The following is a 15,115-nucleotide window of genomic DNA, read 5'->3' on the forward strand; positions in this document are numbered from 1 at the left end:
GGAAAACCAAACACTCCCATTTAATTAACATTGCTTCTGGACAAATGCTGGAAATATCACTGCACCCTGAAAAAGAGAAATGGATGAAGAATCAGAGAACGAAGGAACACAGAATAAGCCCAGTACAGACTGGTGAAGACATCTGAGAAGAGTGGTTACCAGCTTAAAGCCAGCAGTTCTTTCCCCTGTTCCCATACATACAGGTCTGTTCTCATAATGTAGTTACCCCTAGATTGCTCACCTGTTCTTCCTGCAACCACTGTCCTAGGCTCCTAGCAGCCTGCCAGTGGCTGTACTCGTTGCTGTAATCCAGCACCAGCAAACCTGAAACCTGCAGAGAGAAGAAACATCACTTTACACTAAAAGATCACTCTGTACTTGCCCTGGACCTTCTGAGTTTTTACTATTCATCCACTGCAAACCACATCACAGACAGGACACGAAGCTAGGCAGACATGGTATGGCTGCTCTTATATAGCAAAAAGATTGCAAATTTGAGTCTTCACAAGGGGACTGCACAGAACAGGTATCTGGCAAAGGGGTAAAGACTTCATGCTCTGTCATGATTGTACCTGGGCACTTTTACTTAGGAAATTCATAGAATAATGTGGCTTCCAGGTAACCAAAGCTGCAAATTGCATTGAACCGAGAAAACACTTCTCGTTACAAAGAAAATGGAAATTTAAGACAAGACAGAATGTTTTATTTTGATTCATTTTTCATTTAAGAAAGCTTTTCACTTTTAAGTGACACTTCATTTCAAAAGTCAGCTCCATTTTCCAGTGGAGTTAGATAGCTTATAAAGGAGTCATTTCACCTCAGGATGAATAAAGCATTTCACTGTTTCTGCAATTACATGGTTTTGTTTCATTTTTCAGTACTGCCACCACTGCACGGACACAGCCCTGCTCCTAGTCAATATTCCCTGCAACCACATTGTAAATACTGGTTCCTGCACTAGTATGTACTGCCTTCTCCACACAACTGTCACCTCCCCTGTTTGTGATAGTACAGGCATATAGAGAAGAGTCTCAGCACACAGGAATTTCTCATTCTCACTGGCATTTGATCTCCCTGTGGCAACCAGTCCTGAGCAAACACAGATAGATATGAGGCAGAAGGGAATGTGGAAAAAAAGCCACCCAGGACAGCGGTTCACAAAAACTTCAGCATGTCTGCCACTGATGGGAAATACACCACTTTCAGACAGCATATAGCCTGGTACAGAAAGCAAGATGGATTATCTTTTGCCACCACTCCTCCAAAGGACAATATCCAGAAGAAGAAAAAGAAAGGCTGAGCATCATTCATTCCTTGTGGGGGTGCCAGTAAACTCCTGCATGCACACACATGCGCTCACACACACACTCAGGCTGCTAGCACCACTCTTTGATCAGGTCTGCATCTCCTGCTGTTACCTTGATCCCATCAGACTCCAGAAACCTCCTGAGGCCCACTTCGTCCAAAGCAGCCATGTCAGGCGCTCCACCATTCCCAACTATGGGGTTAGCCAGTGTAAGAATCTGTCCTTTGTAGCTGGGATCTGTCAAGGCCTCAGTGTATCTAGATGAAGAAGCAATAGAAGAAAAGTACATTGGTCTGGAGTTGAAAGGAAAACAAAAGAGCCAGTGAAAACAAGACAGGTCTGAACTCCCATATGACAAAAAGACAGGAATGGTATTAATGTGAAAGCATCTCAGTATAAAAGCAAACACATCCGTGAATCTGCCCTGACTGTGCCATTTGTGATTAAACATTTGACACTGAGAACAAGGAAAGGTTTGGGCTTCTCGTGTTTCATTTAAGAAAAGCACAGGAGCTATTAAAAAACTCAGACTCCTTGTAATTTAACATAAAGTAAACAACTACACAAAGTGTAAAGTGATCACAGAACTGCAGTCAGTACATGCACAGCTAACAGCTTGGGCTTGGTCATTCCCTGGGCCCACCATGTGGGCAGTGCTTTGCCGTTGCTGTGTCCTTCCCTCCATGTGGTGTAAGAACTTGCTCCTCTGTGGCAATAGAAAGCTCAAACTGAAAAGTCAACAGACAAGAGAGCTGTTTGCCCAGACTTGGTCCCTTCCCCGGTCTGGAGCTTGCAGGTCTTGGGATGTTCAAGGCTGTAACTGCTCTTTCTGTGGGGGAGCAGGTAGACAAATCTATGCTTATCTTTTTGTCTGGGGATCAGGGAAGCAGCTGTGAATCACAAGGGTGATTCCTCACTACTGCTCTGGACTCTTCTCTCCTACTTGCTCTGTCAACAAAACCTGCCACAGTACCACTTCTGCAGCTTCTCCCAGCAGAGGCCTGGCCTCTCTTCTAGGCAATCTCCAGGTTCCCACCCACAGGATGTCATACAATTCACCTGATGAGACTCTTAAGTGCTTGGAAGTTGGTTTGTGTATCTCTAAAGAAGCCAAGTTGAAGGCAATGCTTTGGGATTCAGCAGTCCACCTTGGTCACAAGGCCCCAAAGCATGTCCTTATATCTTTAGACCAGGCAGAAGCCCCAGGAACAGCAACTTTGTTCAAGCACCTGCCTGAATACCCTTCTCAGCAAGGACAGATCTAAAAGCATGGTGGAGCATTCTTCTGCAGTGGAAGATCAAACCTAGGATTTTGCAAAGCATGAGCTCTGGATCCAGTAGATCCAGTCTCACTTTCAACCCAAAAGAGGGGGACAGGGTAAACATGATCTACATGCCCATGCTCCTATTTTTCAGCTTCAGATTAACACACAGTCCTTCACTTTCTCCCTTATACTGTAGCATACTGTTGCAGCAATCCATTAAACAACTGTTTTCAACCCAAAAGCAGCTGTAATTTAGCAACAGATGAAGTTATCCACACAAATATTTAGCCAAATGCATAAAGACACTTCAGGATGAATCTGCCATATACAAAATATAATTTATTATTGTCATTATTGTTTAAACAATACATAATTGGCAACTCCAGCCATTTACCAGATATCAGCAAGTCACAAGAGACATCTTTATGGAACATTGGACTTACTGCCAGAAGATTAATTGTCAAACATTGGGAAACTCTTCACAAAACCCAGAATGGTTGCAGGCAGATATAGACAACGCAGCACACCAGCCAGCTCTGAGAAATGACATGTCGAATGAACAATGGCCATGAAATATTTTCAGGTAAGCCTCTCCTGCTGTTCAAATCTATACTTCCTGCTGCTGGTAAACAACCACACAAAGTGCAGTATGATCACAGAACTGCAGTTAAGTGCATGGCATGTGCACATTTGGCATTGCTTTCTCCTTCTGAGTCAATTGGTTATGCTTCCAAAAGGCTCTTTGTTAATGTCAAAGCTAATGTAATTAACCTTTGCATGTTATTTGTAATCAGCAAACAAGTGACAGAGAGCCATTGGGTTTGGCTGGGGTATGAAGGCACAGCTCTGTGCTGAGACACAACGCCCTTTAGGCAGGCAGAATGCCTTGTGGAGCCCAGAGAAGCAGATGGGAACACAAGCTCCAAAGATGCTGCAAGGTCTAATCCTTGCTGTGCCTGCCCAAAGGCCTGCATGATCTCAGCAAATTCCTGTCAATCAGTTCTCTCACTAGAATATCATGGGAAACACACACAGACGTATTGGAGGCAAATGCATTTACTGAGCTGTTTCAAACATGGGAACATTTTATGGGTTGTAATTCTTCTTCTTTCTTAATTTGAAATCTCCTCTCTTCCTTTTTGTTCCTATATCAAACAGATGGCTGCAATGCTAGGTTGTTGGGGTTTTTTTACCAAATGTTTCTGAAAAGTTCATCCTCATGCTTTTCTAATGAAAATTCAACATTCCACCCCCAAAACAGTACTCTCTGCCCTCTATTCCAGAGTAATATGACAACATTTCAGCCGGCTTTAGCTACTTCAAGCCTGAAAGCTGTATGCACATAAAGTGCTTTGCCTCCCAGTTCTATGACATGAATCAGAACGCGGGAGTCCAGATAAGGAGACAAGGTGCAGAGCAGCATATTAATCATCCCAGTACAGAGCCCATGCTGACCCCACTCAGCAACTAGAAAGAGCCACTTCACAGAAAGGAGTGGTCTGAGGCTTAACAGCAGCCATGGCAAAATCATCCCCATACTAGCCTCTTGCTCCCTATACTGACAAATTGCTATGTGCCCAGACAGTCTGTAAGAGGCCCCAACCCTGGGCACCTCCTTCACGCAGGCACTTAGCCTCTTACTGTGTCAATGAAAAGATGTAGCTGGGTTCCTCTGGGTACATAAGGTCTTGATCTCTGCTCAGGAGCACTAGGCAGAGCTACAGGGTTTCTTTCACTGGACAGCAACCCCTGGACTGGTAGCAAATCTGTCACTTTTACGATCTGCAACAATGCTGCAAACTCTTATCTTCCTCTTCTCCAAACAAATCAAGGTCATGTTCCTGGAGAGTGCTCTGAAGATACAACCTTAGATTTTGAATGTTCCCTCCATGCCCATATGCTTCCCAGCACAGAAGAGATCTCTCTTTCACAGGTGTCATCTTCAAATCACTAGAAAATGAGCAAACATAGCTTCTGCTGCCACAGTAGCATGTGGAGAGGAAATTAATCTATCAGGTCCTCCTTGACTTTTGTGATGTGACAAGATTTATTGCCCCTAATCTATCACCGAGAAGAGAACTCTGGTGCCCTCCATCATTCTGATCTGTATTAAACAGTTGCTTGTTGGCAGGTATATTAACACAGCCAGTAATTAGTGCTGTCAAAATACTTAAATAATTGCCTCCTAATGCAAAACTTTGCAAACAGATTCCCCTCTGCAGCAATTTACCATTCTCACCAATGAGATAATTTAAAAACTCATCCTGCAAATACTGGTTTCTCCAAAGGAGAGCAGAATTTGGGTAATGCAAGGCAGCTGGGCAAAGACAGCTATGAATGACTGCAGAAAAAGCTCAAGCACCAACCACCTCAGAGCTGTTTTACCTCCCCAGGGACACGTCCCTTTCCTAACCAAAAGCCTCATTCCTCTGGGCAGATTTCCTCTGCTCAAGCAGTTCAACAAAAGCGCTGGCAGCATTTGGCTGCCATACTAAGCAGCCACTGGCTTCTACTACACAAAAGGACAGAGTCATGCTAGGTTAGGCATGAATCTGATCCTGCCTTTTAGCTGAAAAGGGCACAGAGTTTAAATGCATCCTTAACTGTGGTATGAGCCAACAAATGTCATAAGGGATGCGTCATATAGGTGACCAACTTGGGAACCTTGGGATTTAAAAATTTTGCACTCAGAAGCCAAGTTCCATTACCCAGAACACTGCAGATGCTTCAAACCTCTATATTTGATCAGGGCACTGGAGGGAGAACAAAGACAGCTCCTCTGCTCTGACTCAGCAATGGCTGCATTTCAATGGGAAGTGATCAGATCCCTACATACCTCACTATCATGGTTAGTTACATCAGTCTTTAAACTTGCTCATCACCACAAATGCTATGACACAAGAGGACTGCCTGAAGTCTCTTCATTAACTATCTCTCTCTCTGTATCCCTGGACTACAGTGTTTTCTTACACAGAACACTACATGCTTGGATCAGGACCCTACAAACTTGGAAAAAATAGCTTTCGCATTTTAACAAGCTCCCAGAGAAGTTTTGGTGGTTATATCTCATTTGCTTTTGCCTTACCCAGAAAGACCAGTGTTGAATACGACTTCCCCTGCTGTGGAGGATGGATAGCCAAAAGAATAGCCCTTCATCTTCGTCCCATCTTCCAGCACCAAGTTCGCTGTCTGCGCCTAGAGAAAGGCACATGAAGAGACTCAAATACAGGAGGAAAAGACTTGATGTTTATACAGGTAACACCTAGGACACGTACCTTTCACGCCTCATGTTTTAAAAGTATTCCTGCCCCTCTTCCATTCCCAGCTGCTAAGATACTGTCTCTTTTACTAGTCTCCTGCTGCTCTTTTTATTTCTAACACTTAGGAAACGTGCTCCTAATGAGGGCAATGCAACTGGCAAACCTCACCGCAAGCAGAGCATGTGCTGCTATTACTGTGGGATCACCCTTCCACATCACTTTTATTCATTTCTTCCACCCATTATATCTTGCAATTAACCAATATCATAACTCTATAGGGAAAGGATTGCCTCTCTCCTCAATGTTTGCTCAAGGCTTGCTGCTGAGTATGCTGGCTCTCTCTCATCCAGCTGTGACCTTTGATAGGTGCTTAACTTCCATTGTAACCGTACAGCTGAGCTGCTAAAAATAAGTGTATGCTTAGTTGGACTGGCGTCAGATGGCAAAATTCAAAATACCAGTCCACTCCACTGTAGGACGCAATAAGAGAGGAACTGGTGGATCAGATGGACACTCATGGTCTCAGTTACCTCAGGGATAGGCATAAATGGTCCTGGAAGAGGTAGATATGGAACAAGCAGCCTAGAGGAAAACTTCCCATAAAACCACACCTCTTTCAGAGAGTGTTTAGCAGAACTGAGTCCCACACTAACCGTGGGATCCCTTACAGGCTTGATCATTATTTTACAGCTGAGGAAAATGGGACACAGACAGTGACTTTTACGAAAGTCGTTAAGAGATTCAGTGGCACAGCTGGGTCTTTGCACGTACCAGACTAAACACACCCTCTTTTGCCTCATTTGGAAACTAAACGTTTCTTACCATGTCCTGGAATTGGATGGGAAACCGCCTGGGAACTCCAGCTTCTACCAAAAAAATAACGAATATATGCACAACAGAAATGACAGAATGAGTTGGGAGATTCCTTCAGACAGCAGGATCACATGATGACATGCAGGGGAAGAGAGTAAGCAAAGCTGGAAATAGATTTGCCAATGAATTTCTGGGCTTAAAAGAATTTGGACAATGAACCTTTTGCGCCCTGAGAAACTTCCACATCTGGAATGCAAGTGCAGCTGCCTCCTGGGCACAGAGCTGCAGTCACAGAGTGACCACCAGTGCAAAAACCTCAATGGTCTGTGCCACAGGAGATGTGGTGAGCGTGTCCACCAGGCAGCAGCTTTCACCATGATTTAACTTCATATTGTTTTTTTTTACAGAACAATTCCTCTTACTGGGATTTTTTTAAAAGAAGAGTCAAGATCAATTTGCTGTAGAAAGGAGCAGGAGAGCTACTTTCCATTAGCCGTAAATCAGATGAACAATCCCAGCAAGGAGAAATTTCATTCCCAGCATTGAACATTTTGTAACTATCATGGCAAACATTCATCTAGAGCTCCTCTGCAGTTACAAATACTGCACAGATCAATTACTAATGTACTGCAAAATACACTAAAAATCAAACTGCACTGCCAAGTAATTGGATTCTGTGCATCTGGGATGCTTTTAGCCTTGCAGTTTTTCCTCATTAATGTCAAACATCCAGTCATTCTCAAAAGGTTTAGCCATCATTTCCTGAACCTTCCCACACCATTGGATGGGATAGTCAGCAACACCAAAAACCCCTCCCTCCCCAGTTATAAATATAGTTTTTGTGGCTAAATCCCCTAGATTTAGCCCAAATAAAAATTACAGTTTCGTCAGCTCCCTAACGTCACTAAGCCTCTCATTACAGAAAGCTGCCACACAAAGCATTACAAAGCACATAGGTTGCCTGGGTGCCTCAGATTGGCCTTTGGGCAGGACCTCTGCCCTTTCTGAAGCCTGCTGAAAACCCAGCCCACACTGCTGACATGGGACACTGCCTGTAGGAACCAGTTTCTTGCAGCCTTGGTTTCAAGAGATGGATCCCTTCCCCCAGCAGGCCACATATTTGAGTCCACCCAAGTATCAACTCCAGTTCAAGCAAGTCCTACCGCTTGCTGGTACAAGTTGTAGTAATCTCCTGAATCGCAATCCCAACTGCAAACATAGCCTGGGAGAATCCTTCAGGAAGCAAAGTTCACAATGGTGGAATGACCAGAAAAGTTAAGATCCATCTAAGACCTGAGGGCCAAAATCCAGAGCAATCACTGTGACCTTTAGAGCCTCACTATAGTACTTGACAAGAATCTGCATGTCTTTCCTCCCACCACAGACCACCTGCCTTTCTACACACCAGGCCAGCAGAGAAATAATTTCTGTTGAACAGAAGCCCATGCTGTACTATTACAGCCCCTACACAGTGTTCAAATAATGCAGAAGAACGTCCCTGAGCAACCATAACCTGCCTGCAAGTTCAGCTATAGCAAGGGATAGATGTTCAAATGTTTCCTTCCCTTACTTGATTTGTTATTCTTAATTAAGTGGTTGGTTTGTTTGTTGAGCATTCTAGAAGCAATTATTCTTGCTTACATTTCCAGCAGAGGTGTTACCATATCCCTAAGCTGCCAGCTTACCTTGTCTTTCCAGTTTTGTTTTTAATGTGAAAAGTGATTTACAGGCTATAGAGAAGGCCAGTTGGCTCAATCGGGGATTAGTTGGGAGAGATTTTCACTTTCAAAAAAACAAGAAGCAAGAAATAAACAAAAACCCCAGAGCTTCAGTGAGGTCCTTTTGTCTCCACCCTTCTCAGAAGAATTCCCATGTACTCTCGCATAAATCTCTGTTATAGTCTTAACTAAAATGTTTCTTCCACACACACCCCCAGCGTGATACACACCATTTGCAATCTGTTTCTCCTTACTGCACGCCAGTAGCTTTACCTTTAGCAGAGCTCCCTGTGCTCCAGAGAGGCTGCAGGGCTCTTGAAGAGCTTTGACTATAGAGGTGGCTAACAGAAAGGGTCATGCTGTTGCTGCAGTATTGCTAGATTTTGTGCATTTTGTCAAAGCAACTTGCAGAGGTCCCACTTCACTAAGCACTTCATACATGAAGTAAAGCACTGTAGCAGTTAAAAAAAACCCCACAAACCAACAATAAGAAAGTGAAAAAACCCCAGATTAATTTAGTTCCAGTTAGTTTCCTGCTCTAGCAGCCCTTCCCATCTACAGGACGGATGATAAAGATCTGCAAAATCTCAAAAGATTTGCAGTACAATTTGCTTTTATCCTGGTTTCAGCTGGGATAGAGTTAATTTTCTTTCTAGTAGCTGGTATAGTGTTACATTTTGGATTTAGTATGAGAATAATGTTGGTAACACACTGATGTTTTCAGCTGTTGCTAAGTAGCACTTAGACTAAGTCAAGGATTTGTCAGCTTCTCATGCCCACCCAGCAAGAAGGCTGGAGGGGCACAAGAAGTTGGGAGGGGACACAGCCAGGACACCTGACCCAAACTGGCCAAAAGGGTATTCCATACCATGTGATGTCATGCCCAGTATATAAACTGGGGGGATTTGGCCTGGGGGGATTGTCGCTCAGGAACTAACTGGGCGTTGGTCAGTGAGTGGTGAGCAATTGCATTGTGCATCACTTGTTTTGTATATTCCAATCCTTTTATTAGTATTGTCATTTTATTATTGTTATTATTATCATTATTCTTTTCTTCCTTTCTGTTCTATTAAACTGTTCCTATCTCAACCCACAAGTTTTACTTTTTTTTTTTTCCCCAGATTCTCTCCCCCATCCCACTGGGTGGGGAGAAGTGAGCGAGCTGCTTCATGGTGCTTTGTTGCTGGCTGGGGTTAAACCACAACAGCTTTTTAAAGCATGTCTGCTATAAACCCCTGTACTGGAAAGTGAACAGGTAATTTTTCCTGTTTCCTACTTGCCTTACAGAGTAACCAGTCAAGGAAGTTAAGTTTTTCCCCTCCAAAGAAATCCCTCAGTTTATCTGGGCAAGGCCAAGCCAAACCCTGAAAGCTGGGCTGCTGGAGGACTATGAGTATGCAGAGTGCCAAAGCCAGGATGGGCACTGATGTATGGCAGAGACACAGCTGGGACTCAATTTCAGTGCATGCCAGTTTATTTCCTTCCAGTAAGAAGATGATAAAATGTCTCCTTTCTAAGACAGGCCATGATTCCACGCAGCACAACAGCCTCTGCCACATTTCTTGGCACACATATATGGCTGGCTACGTAACAGCCAACATATCAGAAGTGCAGAAGGAGGAGTATTCTCTTTGACAGAAAAATGTCTCTCCTTGTGAGTACTATGCCATCACAGGCTGGAAATCTATCTGGACATTGCTAACAGTCAAGACTTCCTTTGCCAACCCTTTTTTTATATATATAATTTTATTTTAGCACATTTGCTTCTGGCTAAAATTAAGAGAAGAAGAAAGAGCAAGAATAAAGAATGAATCAAAAGTCAGGTCAGTGTCTTGGGATACAACAAAGAAGATTCACATTTAGGCTAACTTTAGGGAGAAGCTTTGGATTAGTTCCTTTACCATCCAAGCCGAAGAGAAAGCAAAGGCAGAAATGCAACATAGGTACCATGGTAGAAAAGTCACAGCTCCCTGAACTCTTCTTAAGGCTGTTCACAACAATGCCACAAATATTTGTTCATGACAAAAATCAAAGGAGGAGGGGGAACCGAGACAGGTAAGGCACCTAGCAGAAGTCACTGAGCACCCAAGTAAATGAGCACCCCTTCTGTCCCCCACAGCTCACTAAGTTCCCCCCTTCTCTGAGGGATCAGGCCTTGTTCTACCTCCCCTTCACTTTCACCTCCAAAGGGAGAGGAGTGGAGCAGCTGTGACTGATCTTTCACCTCCTCACCCATCTCTGCTTCCCACACAGTCATTTTCTCAGTTACTTTCCACCTGCCTCAAAATGTATTTGAAGAGCCCTTTTACAGTAATCTGAAATAGTTTATAAAGCCAGTGCTCAAAAATTTTCCTCCTCTCCCTCTCATTTCTAACTATATTTTTAGCTTGCTCCGGATGATTTTTATAGCTCTCCCAATCCTCTCCTTACTGAGCCAGCTATACTGTTACAAGCCACCTATTTATTGCTTGTACTACTCTTTACATCCCCATTTAACTACATTGGCCTCAGATGAGCATTAAATGATATGAGCTTTGAGCTGCAGTCTCTCTGCCCATTCCTGAATTATAAAGAAGTTTGATTACCCTGAAACCAATGATGCTAAGCACCCCTACAGAGAGTCCATAGGGGTCTGTGATCTGCTCTCTGTGCCCCTGTTTCACTCATGGATGTTCCATCTCTTCTTTAGAACTGAAGGATGGGATGCAGTAGGGAAATACGGACCTGTGAGTCCCCACATCCCAGACTACTCACCTACAGTGGTGTTGCCCCACATAGGCTGAGCTTAACTGGACAGAAAACAGGCTTGGGAGAAGAATTATTAGGCACTCTACTAAAACTACCACCTCTCCCTCATGCTCTCTAATACTTTACTTAGCTTATACATAGGTTAGAAACATGTTTTCATTGTATTTTGTTATGCTCCCTAAAATAGCCCACTGAGAAAAAGCAATAAAAGGCAACTAAAAGCTCATTCAAGCCTGTGATAATGGGAGAATGGGATCATTACCTATACTGCCATTAGCCCACACACCTTAATTACTCTGCATTTCACTCTTTCTCCAAACTTCTTACAAATATCCATTACCTCTAATGATGGCTGGAACACCAAACCCAGCCATAAGTCACTACTTGGTCACTTGTCTCAGAACTACAGTTAACTTCCACACTTTGATGCAAAGCTATGCAAAAGGTTGGCTTTTTAGGACCATTTATCTTTAAATTTTCCCTCAGGCCTGCTGCTTTACTGCTTGCATATGTATATTAGAGAGTCTCTTCCACTTCTGCTTCTGTATGTCCCATGGAAAAAAAGTGTATAAGCCTGTCACTCTTAAAGCAAAAGCCCCAGGCCAGGAAAGATTCAAGTTTTTGTATTCCAGATTCTGGACTCAAACAGAAGCACATGGCCACTGGCAAAGGTGGCATTAAAAATCTGAGCTGAGGTCTCAAGAGCCACAGGCTCCTAAACTACCCTAGATATCAGCCTTCTTACTCTCCATGAGTTCAAGCATCCACTCTGGCAGCACAAACTCCTGTAGGTATTGAACTCAAATAATCAAGTCTAATAAGGAAACAACTTTCCCCAGTGTCAATGCAAAGGCAGAAGATGTCACATAATGCATATCAGAATAAGACTTCTGGGGCTGACTGGCTAGCACCACACCTTGTGGTGAGCCAGCTAGTCACAGTGCAGGTACAAATGCTCCACTGGACTCAGCACTTCAGATGCACAGTAGGTCTTGGCTGCCCTGCAATAGATCCTGTCATACACCTTGAAACAGAAAGAGGGCCCAATTCATTCTGACCCACCTCGGGTGTATTTGCAGTTGCTGGGACTGAGGTTAAAATAGCTCCCAAGGGTTTCACTTGGCATTGCTTTCTTAACAGGTATTCATTCTCCTTGCCTTCAGCATTGGTGTCATTGGCTTTAAGCAATCACTCTTTAGCTTTACAAGCACAGAATTAGGTAGATGTTACAACAGCTGGTACTGTAACTCCATCAGAGTAGGGCAGCAGTTTTCCATGAGCATGAAACTTCTTAATTGGATGCCTCAGCATTATGAAATATGACCTTGTAGGTCTGTCACTGTGCAGTCCTTGAATGAGTGACAAAACACGTACCTAACACCATCAATCTGTCATTTAAGATGCCAAATCCAAACTTCAGGTGCTAATCCATCAGTATAAGAATGCATCAGATCCAGACTACTGCAGGTGCCTACCTGAATTGTCCTGGACTATATAAAGAAAGATAGTGTCTCATCAAAAGCTGAACCAGCAATCCTAACCATGGGCTACAAAGCCTTACAAGTGGAAGATGCCTTTTACTACAGCAGACTTACAACCACAGACTAAAGCGTCTTTGAACTCACTTCTCTGTGCATCATAAGGCTTCAACTGCTGTACTCTACAGAGCATGGCAGAAATAATTGAACCAGCTCCAAAAAGCAAGAAAGGTACCAGAGGCAATAGAGACAAGCAAAGATGGCATTCCAGCAGAACTCTTCAGTCCTGCTTAGTTGGCTTGACAGTTTCTAAAACCCTAGTGAACTTGAGTGTACCTGCATGGACTCCTGTTCTACAATACATAGCATCGGTATACTGATATAGGCCATCACCAGCCATAAATCAAGCAGCCAAGTATGAATCTTGGGCTCCTATCCCCTAGACACTGTGACATTTGTCAACAGCACATCTTAGTGCATTCACAGCTTCCACTCATCCAGCAATACTGGCAGTAAAATTGTCTCCATTTTCTCCTATCCCATTTCAATTTGAAGTACAAAGCCCAAAGAGAAGAGATTGTTCAAACTGTGTCACAGTTTGCTTTGTCACACCAAGAGACACTTTCTAGCCCGGTGCTAAGATTTCAAAATGGAACAATAGAAGGTGACACCTGCCCTGGAAGATGTGAGAGACAGCACTGCCCCACCTGATGGCTCTGACATAGTTTTACTGTGTGGTCAGTGTCAAACCAACATAACTTCACCAGCCTGAGGAACCACCAAGGAACTTGTTCCTCATGTCAGAGCCCTACTTCCTCTTCAAATGATGCAGCTGCGGAAACTGGTAACCGCGATGGCTTTCTAATTCACAAGTAGGACTCCTGTTATCGTCACAAGGAGGAATAACTTCCTGCTAAGCCAGATCTGATTGCAGAGTCAGGATCAATCTGATTGCAGAGTCAGGATCAATCTGCTGGGAGAAAGATTACTGTGCTGTGTTTTAAGACAGTGAACAAGGTAACAGTTCACGCCTGCTGTGCACTCTCGGGATGGGGAAGACGGGTGCATTAGCAAGAACACTAGTCACAACACAGGCTCTGTTTTTAAGTGCAGGTGAGACAAAGCTAAACTAAGAACTCACATGCTGAAGGAAGGGATGAAAATAGGGATGCCTCCTTCCTCATCCACTTTTCCTCTGCAGCCAATTTTTGTTTTAAAAGTAATGGGTCTGTTGCCAGGCGGTCAGAGAGCTCCTGAAAAATCAGTGGCTGCGGGACAGGTAAGAGAAACCCTAGTCCTCAGTGGACAGAAACAATACTGATCAGCCCTCTATACCCTGCCAGGTAAGGCGGCATCCACTGGGTACCCGCAGCCCAAGTCTCTAAGAGCTCTTCCCCACCACCTGCTGAAATATCACTCCTCTGATTGCTAATTCTATTACATTGTTGATTCAACACGATACATGTGCCAAGAGTGCCTTTTCAATGCAAAGTGCATGATAACAAAACACTGCCAGTGCTACAGAATTCACACAGAAAGTCCCATTTTACCACTGTACTCTGCTACACTTGCCGGAGTTACACTAGCAAAGCTGGTCAAATGCAACTCTTGTAACAAAGAGCAGAAGAAAATTGGGGAAGTGAACTAAGGGGTTCCAGTCCCAGTAAATCAAGAGCTGGTACACTGATGCATTCAGAGTTGTCTACCTCTCTGATTAATCTCAGAGCCATCATGGTTTCCAATACATTGAAAATGGATCCTTTGTGGATCCAATAGGATTAATCACATGCTTCAGGTGATGCAGGTTTTTAAATACCTAGCTGATTCATGATCATATGGACTGAAAGATCTGCTCTGTTAGCTATCGGTCCTATAGAAGGGTGGGGTGTTTCCAAAGAAAATACCATGTAATAATTAACTGAAACCCTGAACTTCCACCTTTTGGTGCAATTTACCCTATAATTTCCATTCCAGACTACACAAAAAGTGTGTTTGCTTAGCTAATAAAACCATTTAGCCAAGCAATGCCCTTGCTTAGGGTTCAGACAAATCTCCTTTGGTTCAATTTTTGGTGTCTAGGTAAGCCCTGTTATCTGCAGCAAGCTATCTCTCAGCATGCCAAACACATCTGTTAAACCACAGTAGCTCAGTTACTGTTACCTTGATGCTCAACAACCTTGCACCAGTCCTTGAGAAACTCCAGTGATCAGCAGACACACTGCAAAACTGCAATCTGCCTTTCAAAGTCTTCACCACTTTGCAAGCTGTCAAAATTCTTGTCATCTTGAAAGTTGCCGATGGGTAACTAAAGTTTAAAGAAAACAAGACAAAACAAAAAACTGCTTGTATGTATTTCTTCAAAATTTGGTGCAGACAATATACTCTTGCAGATCACCGGGGAAGAGAACAGAGACACAGCAGGTGAGCTGGACTGACTGTACAGTGCTGCCCTACACCTTCCCATTTATTCTGCCATTAAAAGTCTCTGGTGCAGCCCCACCTCCTCCCGCCCCTCCTCGGAGGGGTG

At 43.7% G+C, this 15,115-nt stretch overlaps 1 protein-coding gene across 1 annotated transcript in view; it reads right to left on the reverse strand.

The window, feature by feature from the left end:
* CPS1 (carbamoyl-phosphate synthase 1) overlaps nt 1-14,886 on the reverse strand; it is a 107,317-nt gene extending 92,431 nt beyond the window's left edge. The window contains exons 1-4 of the mRNA XM_052793356.1: nt 14,749-14,886; nt 5,657-5,766; nt 1,419-1,563; nt 242-331 (exon numbers count right to left, since the gene is read on the reverse strand). Of these exons, the coding sequence (XP_052649316.1) occupies nt 242-331; nt 1,419-1,563; nt 5,657-5,766; nt 14,749-14,871 (468 nt within the window). The 5' untranslated portion in view covers nt 14,872-14,886. The remainder of the gene's footprint in view (nt 1-241; nt 332-1,418; nt 1,564-5,656; nt 5,767-14,748) is intronic.
* Between the last annotated feature and the right edge of the window lie 229 nt (nt 14,887-15,115).

Source organism: Harpia harpyja, chromosome 7 (genome assembly GCF_026419915.1).
Source record: "Harpia harpyja isolate bHarHar1 chromosome 7, bHarHar1 primary haplotype, whole genome shotgun sequence".
In the NCBI taxonomy this organism is placed as follows: Eukaryota; Metazoa; Chordata; class Aves; order Accipitriformes; family Accipitridae; genus Harpia; species Harpia harpyja.